Source organism: Uranotaenia lowii, chromosome 1, assembly GCF_029784155.1.
Source record: "Uranotaenia lowii strain MFRU-FL chromosome 1, ASM2978415v1, whole genome shotgun sequence".
NCBI lineage: Eukaryota > Metazoa > Arthropoda > Insecta > Diptera > Culicidae > Uranotaenia > Uranotaenia lowii.
The window spans coordinates 6,287,718-6,302,642 of record NC_073691.1 but is presented as its reverse complement, the minus strand read 5'-3'; the positions used below and the strand labels follow the sequence as shown (position 1 = coordinate 6,302,642).

General features: G+C 32.5%; 1 protein-coding gene across 3 annotated transcripts in view; it reads left to right on the top strand.

Moving 5' to 3' along the window:
- LOC129753805 (paired box protein Pax-8) overlaps window positions 1–14,614 on the top strand; it is a 53,211-nt gene extending 38,597 nt beyond the window's left edge. For 2 of the 3 annotated variants that reach the window (XM_055749661.1, XM_055749655.1), the window contains exons 3-9: window positions 7,511–7,676; window positions 12,734–12,931; window positions 12,995–13,332; window positions 13,392–13,462; window positions 13,527–13,683; window positions 13,744–14,178; window positions 14,239–14,614. In XM_055749661.1, coding sequence (XP_055605636.1) covers window positions 7,511–7,676; window positions 12,734–12,931; window positions 12,995–13,332; window positions 13,392–13,462; window positions 13,527–13,683; window positions 13,744–14,178; window positions 14,239–14,375 — 1,502 coding nt within the window. In that variant the 3' untranslated portion in view covers window positions 14,376–14,614. The remainder of the gene's footprint in view (window positions 1–7,510; window positions 7,677–12,733; window positions 12,932–12,994; window positions 13,333–13,391; window positions 13,463–13,526; window positions 13,684–13,743; window positions 14,179–14,238) is intronic. The other variant, XM_055749666.1, reaches the window with a different exon arrangement.
- Window positions 14,615–14,925: the final 311 nt, after the last annotated feature.

Here is a 14,925-nt window from a genome sequence, read left to right as displayed (position 1 = left end):
GGTATTGTATCTGTGTATGTCGATTCCGTACTGTAGGCCTTCCGTCAAATAAGATGGTAACATTCCATTTTTCATTTTGTATAGAAAAGTTAAGCTGTTATATGCAATCCTTTGTTTAACTGATAACCATTGAAGAATATCCAGCATTAAAACACTAGAAGTGTATCAATTACAACGTATTACTACTCGCATTATTTTATTTTGTATTCTTTGCAGTCGCTTTGTTTGTGTATCAGATGCATTGAGCAATATTGTAGCGCAATAGTCGAAGTGTGGCATTATAACAGATTTAACATAAATTATTTTTGACCAGAAGGTCATGTATCGGCTAATTCGGCAGAGTATACCATATTTCACGGCGATTTTCTTAATTATATAATCGATATGGGCTATGAAATTAAGCTTTTCATCGACTTGTATTTCCAAATATTTGACTAGGCGCACCCTTTAGATGGCACAACCATCAATGGACAAATCTGGACAAACTCCAATCTTCCGATTACCAATAACCATCCAGTTGGTTTCATTTATATTTAGACATAATTTTCTACGTTTCAGAAATTCTGCGATATTTTCCAAATCAGCATTTGCCTCTTGAATGACGAGCTCTAAGTCCTTACCACTCCAGTAGGAGACGGAATCATCTGCAAACAGGTTAAGACGACCATATCGTAGGCAGTTTTTCATATCATTAATATACAATATGAATAACAAGGGACCCATGACACTTCCTTGTGGGGCACCTAGATTATTTTCTCGAAATCTCGAATAAGATGAACCATATTTTGTTCTTTGCATTCGGCTATTTAAGTAGTCCTTAAACCAGTTTAGAGCCGTTCCGTTGATACCTATTCTTTCCAATAGTTCTACCAGCTTTAGCCGATCAATTGTTTCAAAAGCTCTCTTGAAGTCCAGAAATACTGCAACTGTGTAACTACCGTTTTCCATATTGATCTTCCAATTTCGAAGTATCAAATTTACTGCGGACTCCGTTGAGTGCTGCTTTCTCTTAGGCTGCTCTTAGGTCGATAAGAGATCTTTAAAGCTTGTCTACACGTCAGGCCAAATGGAAGTTAAGTTGAATGGTTGTTTGAACGATTGGTTGCTAAGCTGAGTGGCCTTTATGTCGAATGATCATTCTGTCGAAAGGATGACATTTTTGACGCTTATCTGCATGTTAAGTCTAGTGATTGTTAGTCCAAATGGACGTTAGACCGAATGGTTACTAGGCCAACCATTCGTCCTAACATCCATTCGGCCTAACAACCAATCGGCCTAATGCCCATTCGGCCTAACATGCAGACAAGCATAAATATGTCTTATCGGCCTAGCATTCATTAGGCCTAGCGACCATTTCCGTTCAGTCTGGCATCCATTCGGTTTAAAATCCATTCGGCCTGATAAGGCTATGATCATTTAGTATCCGGGCAGTTACAAACGTGTGTATTTTAAAAACTATTCATTTGATCGAAAAACTTTCTATGGAGTAAATGAAGGTGTTAATATGACATTTAATGTAAAAATATAAAAAAAATTATTTATCAATGTTTTCAAGAAATACTCTAACTTTTTCATAAAATCTTTTTTTTATCTTTGCACATTTTCTTCAGTCATGTATTGTTTTATTTTTTAATACCACAGAAGCAAAACCTTTGCAAAATCATGATATTTTACACAAATTCACCTAGAAAAAGCAATTGGAATCTTGTTGGAACCTTTTCATGAGTAGGCATCTCGAAGAATTTGTTATCTTAAATTCGGTTTAAACATAAATTTCCCGGTCCATCAGAACACATCTGTTAGATTGTGAAAAAACCGGAATTACAGATCGCGATCTTTGGAACTGATCATTATTAGTTATTTACTTGGTGTCTACTAGTCAGGCAACACTTTTTGCCTGTCGGATATGGATGTTTGCATTATTTAAGGAGTTTGCATTCAGTTATCCCCAATAACCATAGACTTTTTACCATATTTAAGATCAAGGGTTGCTCTCCGATGGTTGGTTTAAACTTCGTGTGGATCCTAGAGTGGCTCATATACTTCTTAACCATTTGGTCCGAAAAAAAAATCAGAAAAAATCAACAGTACATGAGCTTTCAAGTCAACAATGAAGAATTTTCGAGGCACAAAATGCGTAAAAGGAGTAAATTTGTGCAAAATTATTTTATCCATGTCTTTTTGCATCGTAAATATCTCAAACACATGTTAACTTAAAAATCTATCAAAAATAGGCAAGATAGTCCTTTTCATAACCAATACAACGCTACTAAAGTTTTGCATGTCCGAGCTCTATTAACGTAGCTATTACCGAAATAAAGTTCCCGGATACTAAATGATCATAGCCTTATATACATTTGGTCGTACAACCATTTGGCCTTATTACCATTCGGCCTAACAACCATTCGGCCTAGCGTCCATTCTGCCTATCGTTCATTCGGCCTAACAGCCATTCGGGCTAGCGGCCATTCTACTTAACGTCTTTTTGGCCTTACGTTCATTCGACCTGACATCCATTCATTCGACCTATTGGCCTATTCGGACGAACATCTTCAGCCTGTTAACCCAGTCGGCTTAGCGACCTTCGGCCTTACATTTTTCGGCCTGACGAATGTCCGAGCCCCAGAAAAATCTGGGATGGATTAGGGTTAATGCTCTGATAGTTAGCACCGCGGTCGTCAAATTTTCGCAAAAAATTAAAATTTGGTTCATTTTTAGGGATTTTTAAATTTTTTGGACAGAGATATTTGACGTTTGATTTTTTCGTGAAAAAAAAACATATTTCAAATGTAAATAGCATTGCAACTATAAATAAAAATCGTAAAATAGCACTTGAAACGCCTTTAAATTTTATCAGCTTTTCAAATAACATCCTTCTACATGAAAATTCGTAAAAGAATGTTTTAAAATGGTGTTTGAAAATGCCGTCTGCATCACCTAATATTCTACAAAAAAATGAAGCATTGCATTGCAAAATATATTGCTTTATGAGCATGATACCTAAATTCTGAAAATAAATAAAATTATTTCAATCAATTTGTGCACTGTTTTGGTGAAACTATAGAACATTACAAACTTTTCAAGGATAAAGCTATTGAGGAGTGTATTCGAAAAAATGAAACACTTTGTTTTGTTAACAACTTTTGTATGCATGGATGGAAGGAAATTTTTAGCTGTCTAGTAACGTAATAGTAACATGTGCAAATTTACATGTGCAAATATCCTCCCACCAGTGCCAGTGGTCCAAATATTTTGAAACCGATTTGATTACCGTATTTTGTTTAAATATTGTACCGGTGGGCAGAAATTGATTCAAACATGTAATTAGTCTGGTAGACAAACCAGTTAGAAAAATTTGTCTTTTTCAACACTTCCCTTACTGAAATTTTCAAATTGCACTTGATAAAACCTCTCACATTCCAAAGCTTCGTGAAATCAATCATCTTCACTTTTATTCAAATTTTAGCTCCCGTTTAGATCCTTTAGGACACCTTAAACGATTTACCATATGACGTTGGTCGAAACGTTTATATCCAGCTGTTTTTGGGTCTTCCACTGAGACTTTCCTGGAATTTTCTCGATCCTGCCAGAAAAATTTTGTCAATGTGCTTCTGTATTGGACGCTATCTCAAAACCCATTAGACAGAACGTCATAAAATTTTCCACACGTGTAAATTGCATTACTAGGTAGCCCCACTAAAAATTTTATCAATTTCCATTAATGCATTCAAATGTTATTCACTAAACAAAATTTTGCATTTTTTTTTCGAATACAATCCTTCCTTCCTTTCCGGAAGACCGCGAGCAATTTTGAATTCTAAGAAAAAAGTTATAAAAATTTCCTTCTTGTAAATTTTTCCCACCTCTTCAGAATACGACAATTCTGACAAAATTTTAAAGAAGATTTTAAGCTAATGCAATCTTTGATGTTTCTTGAAGCATAAGTCAAATTGTTTTTCAAGTTTTTAAATGAGTTAAAATCTTCAATATCAAATACTTGAATGATGCAAGAATTAGTTGTTATTTTATTCATTGAAATTTCTAAAAATTGTAGAATTTAAAAAAACATCATATTTCTGATACTAAAATATCTAGGCAAGAGCTAAATATTAGTCTTCAAGGGAGTGGTCATTATCAGTTATGACTTCAACAAGAATTCATCATCTCTGCTTTTCACGTGAAAACAAAAAACAACAGTTTAATAAGCTCCAACAAATCTGAAGATTCCTATCTTGGGACTCCTAGTGCTAAGGTGTGATAAACAATTTTGTTGATTGCAAAATCAGAAACGTTCAATATTCCTCTGTGATCTTATTTAGAGATGCTGCCTAAAGTATCGTAGCGCTGATGTAATCAAAGCCGGCATGAAATTGCATTTCTGATGAATTGCAAAAATCTTGCGATAACATACTGAAAATCCACCGTAAAATTGAATTAAGGTTTAAGAAAATCTTAAAAATTGGAAATTGATGAAAAATACAAAAACTTGTTCTTAAAAATTCTGTGTTTTGTATTTTGATAACCTGAAGATGTGAAAATGTTTCGAATTACGTGAATTTTTCATTTCATTTTTCATAATGTTTCTATTGAGAATGATACATTTTTTACTGTACATTATTTGAAAACTTTGTACATCAGTTTTTACATTTTTTGTGATCATGATCTTTGATAAATTCAAAACAAGATTATTCTTGTGCACAACATAAAACTTTCAACTTCGTCTTTTTAAGAAATTTATTGAAATATTTTTTCGAGAAGGCCATGACTTGTAGTCAGCAACTGACGCGTTTTTTATTGTTCTTTATCGGTGAAAATATTGTTTTAATAATTTTTATATATTTTTTTAATAATCCAATCGTCGTGATCATTAAGAGCGATTTAGTTTTCTTAGCTGAAGTACTGTAGAATTCAGTGTTCTTGGAGGTAGCAGAAAATGATTGTGGAAATCGAAGTTTGAAGCAAAACGTTTTAGAGCACCTGCACTTTTCTCAGTTTCGGATGTCAATTTAGCATTTTGAATTGAAAAGTTAAAGTTGTGTAAAGGGAAGTTACACCAACGTTTGGCCCAAGTGATGCACAGCGGACAAATTTGAAAGTTGCCACCCGAAAAGGAGAATATTAGCGTTAAATTTTTTTTTCTTGGCCGGCGGCCTGCGGAAGCTCTTTTTAAAGTGATGTTTGTTGAAACTGACTCGAAGCTTGGGATTAATTCAGTGAAAATTTACTTAGTTCAATTAAAAATAAGAGCATTGACATGCAGCGAATTGTCATTTTTATAAGCAAACGTGGCTATTATATTTTTATTATTATTACGTTCTCCGCACATGCGGGTGGTTATAGATAGAATACTAGACTGCTGCGATTAGTAATTCATTGACTGCTTTAAATTGCTTTACAATCCAAGGGTTTTTCGGGTCAGAGATGGTTTGTATAATAGTTTCGAGAATCTCAATTTTTATGGAAGGGAGGCTCCCGTACAAAATCATCATTTTCATCCTATCTTCTTTTATATAAAAATGGAGGCGTTTTCATAGCAACACCATCACGTATAAACGGACGGTCGGAATGAAGTGAAGTTTGGTATCCGAGGATTTTTCCATCCCATTTTTTATTAAAAGGAGGCTGATTCATGAGCATGAAGAAGTTAAGGGCGGGTATTGCATATTTGAAGGTAGAACGAAGTTAGCCGGGTCAGCTAGTTTGAAAAAAACACCAATATTGTGTCCCCGTTTGGCCACCTAGCCATGAACTTCGAAAACTTTGAAAAAAAAAACCATACACCACGCTGAGTTGATTCCCTGCTGCATTTTTCTACAAAACATATCTTCTGATGAATTTTATTCTCCACTTATATTGTTGAGTTGCTCAGTAAGATATTAGTAGAACAAATGGCAATGCATAAATTCGGTTTCAAGTTTACTAAAAATATTTATTTGGCTTATCTTCCCCATTTTTTCTTATCTTTTTTGCACATTATAAATCGCCGAAATGTGTTTCCGTGAAAAAAAGTTAAAACAAATCCAATGTTAAATTTACAATTCCATGTTCCATTAAAGCTAACTTCCAATTACATCAACATAATCAACACCTTCACTTGAAAAATTCGTCCAATAGCATGTCACAGATGAAAAAACACTAATAAGTAACATCCCAAGGTTATGCTGTATAGTCCCTAGTATATAGGCTCTGAAGTCAAAACGATCAGCTCTAGAGCACTAAACATTGACGTTTGCCTGGTAAAGATTTGTTCTGTTATTGCTTCAAAATGCAAGCACTAGCTTTTACTTGAAATTGTTCTACGATTTCAAGCATTTTCCTTACTTAGCCCCCTTAAGGTGTTACTCGAAGAGGTCGCGCCAATTTGCGACATATTCTCAACGAGCGAAACACCGTCCTAGAAGAGGTCCCAAAGTCAAGAACCGAACACATTATTATCCTAACCTATGTTATAGGTACTGTCGGTTACAACAACATTTACAAATGTTTGTGTGTGACTATGTATTGGCACAAGTGCATCTCCTCAGCCCTTCCTCGATATTTTCCTACTAGGTGCTTTGCTCTTCAGGGCCAAACCTGGACGAAAGTTTAAATCCCCCTTTTTCCTGCGTTTTTTTTTTTGCTGTTGCCGGCATCTTCTTCGTTATTAATTCCATTTTTATGTTTCCAATGTTGCCGATCGACGACTTTAGAAATATGTAGAAGCAGCTTGCAGGCTTTCTGAAGCATATTTTCGTCGTCGTTGTCGTTCGACTTTGTGTGTGTTCGCATATGAATTCTACATACTTATATGATGTACTAGTACACCTCCAAAAGTTTTTTTTCGGCTTTAATATGTTTTTAAGCTTTTAATATTCATTCACATCTGAAACGGCAAAAGGCAGCTCCGGCTGTGGCTGTCGTTTTATTTTCTTAGCGGGCGTCGCGAGACTTCTGACTCACCGCATGTGTCCGTCTGTCTGTCTGTCTGAATGTCTGTTTCGAGTTCAGCAGCGAGCGCCATTCTCATCTTTTTATGTTTTTTTTTCTCTCTCTGTTTCGTTATTCACTCTGGCGTCGACCTGAGTGTATGTTTTTTAATTCCGAACCTCACATCCGTTGAATAATTTTACATTCAATTTTATGCTTTTGTAATGGAACATCTTGTCTATTGCGTCTTTTCCTGCGTGTATGTTTCATTATAATAACTTGAACCTTTTTTTGTATTCCGTTTCTTTTCTAGCAGTTATTTGCATTTATGAATATATTTTCAAAACTTCCTTATTTATGACGCTTTTTTACAGTTATTGATACCTTTATATTTCACTTATATGATTATACTAATGATTATCTGTTTCTTTAAGTGTTCGCTTGCATTTATATTTTCTGTTGTATTTTTTTAACCATTAAGTTTATGATTATAATTTAAAAAAATGTAATTAAAAAAACTAATCGATTATCCTTCCCAAATTTCCTTTTTGTTCTGTCTTCGTGTGTCCGTTCCGTCCGTTTTCGTCCTTTCTTCTGTCTATAGGTCATGGTGGCGTCAATCAGCTCGGCGGTGTCTTTGTCAATGGACGGCCCCTGCCGGATCTGGTGCGGCAACGGATCGTGGAGCTGGCCCACAATGGAATCCGGCCCTGTGACATCTCCCGGCAGCTCCGGGTTAGCCACGGTTGCGTTTCCAAGATACTATCTAGGTGAGTTGGCCTGAGGTTACAGGTTTATGTTTAGTTCTAAAAGAAACATCAAAGCAGCTATGAACCATAGAAACTTGGAAAAATAAAAATGCCCCAGTCCAAAAGGTTTCTCTGATAAATATGGCTAAGAAGTTGTATTTTTTGTCATTTTTGTATTCTCTATTAAGTATTTTTGTCACTTATGATAATTTTGAAAATTTGTCATTTCTGTCACTTTTATGTCTTATTTTATCATTTTTGGTAATTTTGGCCAATATTTGTCAATTTTTCTATTTTTTTTGTCATTTTTTATAATTTCTGTCATTCGTGTATTTTGTCATTATTGTAATTTTGTAATTCTTGTCATTTCTGTCATTTTATTTTATTTTATTATTTTTGTCGTTTTTGTCTATTTTTGTCATTGTTTGTCATTTTTTGTCACTTTTTGTTAGTTTTGGCCATTTTTATTCATTTTTTATAATTTTGTGTCATTTTTTGTAATTTTTTTATTCATTTTTATTAATTTTTGTCATTTTTGGGAATTTTTGTTTTTTTCGTAACGTTTGTTATTTTTGACACTTTTGTAATTTTTGTAATTTTTATCATTTTTATCATTTTTGTCATTTTTGACATTTTTGTCAATTCGATCAATTCTACCGTTTTTGTCATTTTTAACATTTTTGTCATTTTTGTCATTTTTGTCATTTTTGTCATTTTTGTCATTTTTGTCATTTTTGTCATTTTTGTCATTTTTGTCATTTTTGTCATTTTTGTCATTTTTGTCATTTTTGTCATTTTTGTCATTTTTGTCATTTTTGTCATTTTTGTCATTTTTGTCATTTTTGTCATTTTTGTCATTTTTGTAATTTTTGTCATTTTTGTCATTTTTGTCATTTTTGTCTTTTTTGTCATTTTTGTCATTTTTGTCATTTTTGTCATTTTTGTCATTTTTGTCATTTTTGTCATTTTTGTCATTTTTGTCATTTTTGTCATTTTTGTCATTTTTGTCATTTTTGTCATTTTAATCATTTTTATAATTTTTATCATTTTTGTCATTTTTGTGATTTTTGTCATTTTTGTCATTTTTGTCATTTTTGTCATTTTTGTCATTTTTGTCATTTTTGTCATTTTTGTCATTTTTGTCATTTTTGTCATTTTTGTCATTTTAATTATTTTTGTCATTTTTGTCATTTTTGTCATTTTTGTCATTTTTGTCATTTTCGTCATTTTTGTCATTTTTGTCATTTTTGTCATTTTTGTCATTTTTGTCATTTTTGTCATTTTTGTCATTTTTGTCATTTTTGTCATTTTTGTCATTTTTGTCATTTTTGTCATTTTTGTCATTTTTGTCTTTTTTGTCATTTTTGTCATTTTTGTCATTTTTGTCATTTTTGTCATTTTTGTCATTTTTGTCATTTTTGTCATTTTTGTCATTTTTGTCATTTTTGTCATTTTTGTCATTTTTGTCATTTTTGTCATTTTTGTCATTTTTGTCATTTTTGTCATTTTTGTCATTTTTGTCATTTTTGTCATTTTTGTCATTTTTGTCATTTTTGTCATTTTTGTCATTTTTGTCATTTTTGTCATTTTTGTCATTTTTGTCATTTTTGTCATTTTTGTCATTTTTGTCATTTTTGTCATTTTTGTCATTTTTGTCATTTTTGTCATTTTTGTCATTTTTGTCATTTTTGTCATTTTTGTCATTTTTGTCATTTTTGTCATTTTTGTCATTTTTGTCATTTTTGTCATTTTTGTCATTTTTATCATTTTTGTCATTTTTGTCATTTTTGTCATTTTTGTCATTTTTGTCATTTTTTGTCATTTTTGTCATTTTTGTCATTTTTGTCATTTTTGTCATTTTTGTCATTTTTGTCATTTTTGTCATTTTTGTCATTTTTTGTCATTTTTGTCATTTTTGTCATTTTTGTCATTTTTGTCATTTTTGTCATTTTTGTCATTTTTGTCATTTTTGTCATTTTTGTCATTTTTGTCATTTTTGTCATTTTTGTCATTTTTGTCATTTTTGTCATTTTTGTCATTTTTGTCATTTTTGTCATTTTTGTCATTTTTGTCATTTTTGTCATTTTTGTCATTTTTGTCATTTTTGTCATTTTTGTCATTTTTGTCATTTTTGTCATTTTTGTCATTTTTGTCATTTTTGTCATTTTTGTCATTTTTGTCATTTTTGTCATTTTTGTCATTTTTGTCATTTTTGTCATTTTTGTCATTTTTGTCATTTTTGTCATTTTTGTCATTTTTGTCATTTTTGTCATTTTTGTCATTTTTGTCATTTTTGTCATTTTTGTCATTTTTGTCATTTTTGTCATTTTTGTCATTTTTGTCATTTTTGTCATTTTTGTCATTTTTGTCATTTTTGTCATTTTTGTCATTTTTGTCATTTTTGTCATTTTTGTCATTTTTGTCATTTTTGTCATTTTTGTCATTTTTGTCATTTCTGTTATTTTTGTCGTTTCTGTCATTTTTGTCATTTTTGTCTTTTTTGTTATTTTTGTCATTTTTGACATTTTTTGTCATTTTTGTCATTTTTGTCTTTTTTGTCTTTTTTGTCATTTTTATCATTTTTGTCATTTTTGTCATTTTTGTCATTTTTGTCATTTTTGTCATTTTTGTCATTTTTGTCATTTTTGTCATTTTTGTCATTTTTGTCATTTTTGTCATTTTTGTCATTTTTGTCATTTTTTTCATTTTTGTCATTTTTGTCATTTTTGTCATTTTTGTCATTTTTGTCATTTTTGTCATTTTTGTCATTTTTGTCATTTTTGTCATTTTTGTCATTTTTGTCTTTTTGTCATTTTTGTCATTTTTATCATTTTTGTCATTTTTGTCATTTTTGTCATTTTTGTCGTTTTTGTCAATTTTGTCATTTTTGTCATTTTTGTCATTTCTATTATTTTTGATATTTTTGTCATTTCTATTATTTTGTTATTTTTGTCATTTTTGTCATTTTTTCATTTTTGTCATTTTTATCATTTTTGTCATTTTTGTCATTTTTGTCATTTTTGTCATTTTTGTCATTTTTGTCATTTTTGTCATTTTTGTCATTTTTGTCATTTTTGTCATTTTTGTCATTTTTGTCATTTTTGTCATTTTTGTCATTTTTGTCATTTTAATTATTTTTGTCATTTTTGTCATTTTAATTATTTTTGTCATTTTAATTATTTTTGTCATTTTAATTATTTTTGTAATCTTTGAATTTTTGTCATTTTTATTTTTTTTTTTTGTCATTTTTGGATTTTTGTCATTTTTGTCACTTTTATCATTTTTGTCATTTTTGTCACTTTTATCATTTTTGTCATTTTTGTCATTTTTGTCATTTTTGTCATTTTTGTCATTTTTGTCATTTTTGTCATTTTTGTCATTTTTGTCATTTTTGTCATTTTTGTCATTTTTGTCATTTTTGTCATTTTTGTCATTTTTGTCATTTTTGTCATTTTTGTCATTTTTGTCATTTTTGTCATTTTTGTCATTTTTGTCATTTTTGTCATTTTTATCATTTTTGTCATTTTTGTCATTTTTGTCATTTTTGTCATTTTTGTCATTTTTGTCATTTTTATCATTTTTTCAATTTTGTCATTTTTGTTATTTTTGTCATTTTTGTAGTTCCTTGTCATTTTTGTCATTTCGTCCTTTTTGTCATTTTTGATTTTTTAGTACTTTTCGTCATTTTTGTCAATTTGGTCATTTTTGTCATTTTTGTCATTTTTGTCATTTTTGTCATTTTTGTCATTTTTGTCATTTTTGTCATTTTTGTCATTTTTGTCATTTTTGTCATTTTTGTCATTTTTGTCATTTTTGTCATTTTTGTCATTTTTGTCATTTTTGTCATTTTTATCATTTTTGTCATTTTTGTCATTTTTGTCATTTTTGTCATTTTTGTCATTTTTGTCATTTTTGTCATTTTTGTCATTTTTGTCATTTTTGTCATTTTTGTCATTTTTGTCTTTTTTGTCATTTTTGTCATTTTTGTCATTTTTGTCATTTTTGTAGTTCTTTGTCATTTTTGTCATTTTTGACATTTTTGTCATTTTTTTCATTTTTGTCATTTTTGTCATTTTTGTCATTTTTGTCATTTTTGTCATTTTTGTCATTTTTGTCATTTTTGTCATTTTTGTCATTTTTGTCATTTTTGTCATTTTTGTCATTTTTGTCATTTTTGTCATTTTTGTCATTTTTGTCATTTTTGTCATTTTTGTCATTTTTGTCATTTTTGTCATTTTTGTCATTTTTGTCATTTTTGTCATTTTTGTCATTTTTGTCATTTTTGTCATTTTTGTCATTTTTGTCATTTTTGTCATTTTAATTATTTTTGTAATTTTTGAATTTTTGTCATTTTTATTTTTTTTTACGTCATTTTTGGATTTTTGTCATTTTTGTCACTTTTATCATTTTTGTCATTTTTGTCACTTTTATCATTTTTGTCATTTTTGTCATTTTTGTCATTTTTGTCATTTTTGTCATTTTTGTCATTTTTGTCATTTTTGTCATTTCTGTCATTTTTGTCATTTTTGTCCTTTTTGTCATTTTTATCATTTTTGTCATTTTTGTCATTTTTGTCATTTTTGTCATTTTTGTCATTTTTGTCATTTTTGTCATTTTTGTCATTTTTGTCATTTTTGTCATTTTTGTCATTTTTGTCATTTTTGTCATTTTTGTCATTTTTGTCATTTTTGTCATTTTTGTCATTTTTGTCTTTTTGTCATTTTTGTCATTTTTATCATTTTTGTCATTTTTGTCATTTTTGTCATTTTTGTCGTTTTTGTCAATTTTGTCATTTTTGTCATTTTTGTCATTTCTATTATTTTTGTTATTTTTGTCATTTTTGTCATTTTTTTCATTTTTTTCATTTTTGTCATTTTTGTCATTTTTGTCATTTTTTTTTTGTCATTTTTTATAATTTTTGACATTTTTGTGGTTTTTGTCATTATTTTCATTATTGTCATTTTTGCCATTTTTGCCATTTTTATCATTTTCATGTTCGCAATATTAAAAAAAATCGTTTGGAATTCCTGCTCATTTAAATATGGTTCATTCACGAAATCCTCTCACATTGTTTTTAGATACTACGAAACGGGCAGCTTCAAGGCGGGCGTAATCGGTGGATCCAAGCCGAAGGTGGCCACCCCGCCGGTGGTCGACGCAATCGCCGCCTACAAGCTGCAAAATCCAACGATGTTTGCTTGGGAAATCCGAGACAAGCTGCTGGCCGATGGCATCTGCGTCCATGACAACGTGCCGAGTGTTTCGTCGATCAATAGGTTCGTTTCATTTGATTCAAATTCTCAAAATATGGAGTTAAAAAATCATAAACTTGCTTACAGAATCGTTCGCAACAAGGCAGCCGAGAAGGCCAAATACAGTTCCCGGATGGAGTCCAGTATGGAAAGTAGCCCCCGATCCACTGTCTCCCGTGGTCAACAACAAGCGTCTCAATCCCAACAGCAACAGCAGCAACAACAACAACAATCGTCCCAGGCTCAATCTTCGGCTCAGGAATGCATGAACCAGTCGCTCTCGGATTCGGAGAATATGATGAAAACTTCCCAACAGTCGGACAATGTGGCCTCGACTTCGTACAGCATCAATGGGTTGTTGGGACTGTCACAGAAATCACTCTCTGGATCCAGTTCCAAACGACGCAAAATCAAAGATGAACCTGGTTAGTTACTTTAAATAATCTATAATTGAAAAAGTTTAAACTTCTTAACTTATTTGCAGATATGAAGGGAGATTTAATGGGATGCATGAAACGTGATAAGATCCTCAATCCACATGGATGGAATCAATCCGTAAGCTCTACAATGTCATATTCTCAAGACGTTTTCTGACATTTTTTCTTTCAATTTTTTTCAGGATCCCAAAGACCTTTCCGAGATGACTCACGAGCAGGACAAAGGCCAGCAAGATATGTTCTCGACGGGTGTAGATTTTGTCCATTCGATGGCTATGTCACATGAAGATAATTCCGACAACCAATCCAGTTTCACAATCCGAGGTTTGTATCCTAAAGGTCGTTGAAGTCTCTCGGAAAAGTCTTCCTTGATTGCTGATCGATTTCTTCCCATTGCAGAAGTTAAACCACACAAATATCATCGAACGGAGGACGGGCTGGCGGTGGGTGTGATCATAGAGGACGACACCTCCGGACGTAAACAGCACCAGCAGCAGCACCACCCGCACCACCCTTCGGATCTTTCCAAGACCCCGGGAGGCGGTTACGAAAAGATTATCACCAGCGAAATGTTAGCCTCATCGGCGGCAGCAGCTGCGGCCGCGGCAGCCGTCGGACTCAAACGATCGGAGGCCTCCCCACTAGCTCAGTCCATCGAATTCCTCAGCGACATGAACAACAACGTTTCGCAAAACAATCAGAGCTTCCCAACGACGAGCTACGAGACGGCCACTTACAGCACCGGCGAGCCGACGGAAGCGGCCGTCCTCAATCCACACATTGCCTGCTCCTCCAACTATTCGGCCTTCTTGCAGAACACCGACCAGTTTGCAGGTATGTCCGACCAACTTATTAGAAGCAAACCCCTTCTAAACCTTCAACCCACAATTCCAGCAAACCCCGAGCTCATCTTCCCGACGGCCTACACCCAGTACGCGCCCGGCTACGGTTCGTTCAACTACAACACGGCATTTACGAACAACAATCTGTGTCGGGATCTGGGCCAGATACACTACCCGGAGGAACAGTAACGGCGGTGGGTCGCCCACCAGCGCAGCTCAACCAGACACAACAGGCAACTTCATGGCAACCCCAAACGGAACCACTTCGTCGATCGTCGAAACCAGTAGGAAACCTCTGAAAACACATTGTTTGGCATACCCCAGTTCAACGAGATAACTATCTAACAACTACAAATGAAGAACAGAAATCTATGTGAAACATTTTGAAACATGACAAATTATATAAGTGGCATTACTGAAACGTTGAACGTTGAGTTGTATGTTTTTCCATTTGAGAATTTCACATCCATTATAACGATGCCAAGTCGGGTTCCTCCAAGGAATCGAACAATCTGTTGATCGTCGTTAGCCGTTGATATATCCTTATCAGCCAATAACGGAGCCAATGATTCCGGTCTGGACAGCAAAGGAGACTGGAAATGAATAATCGTTATCTGGTCCATCATCTGCTATAAATTCGTCTGGAATCCTGGAAAAAAATGAATATTTCTGGTAGGAGCCTTGTATAACTACAGAGCCTTGTCATGGCGAATCTTTAGCTGAAGCTAATGTAGAATAG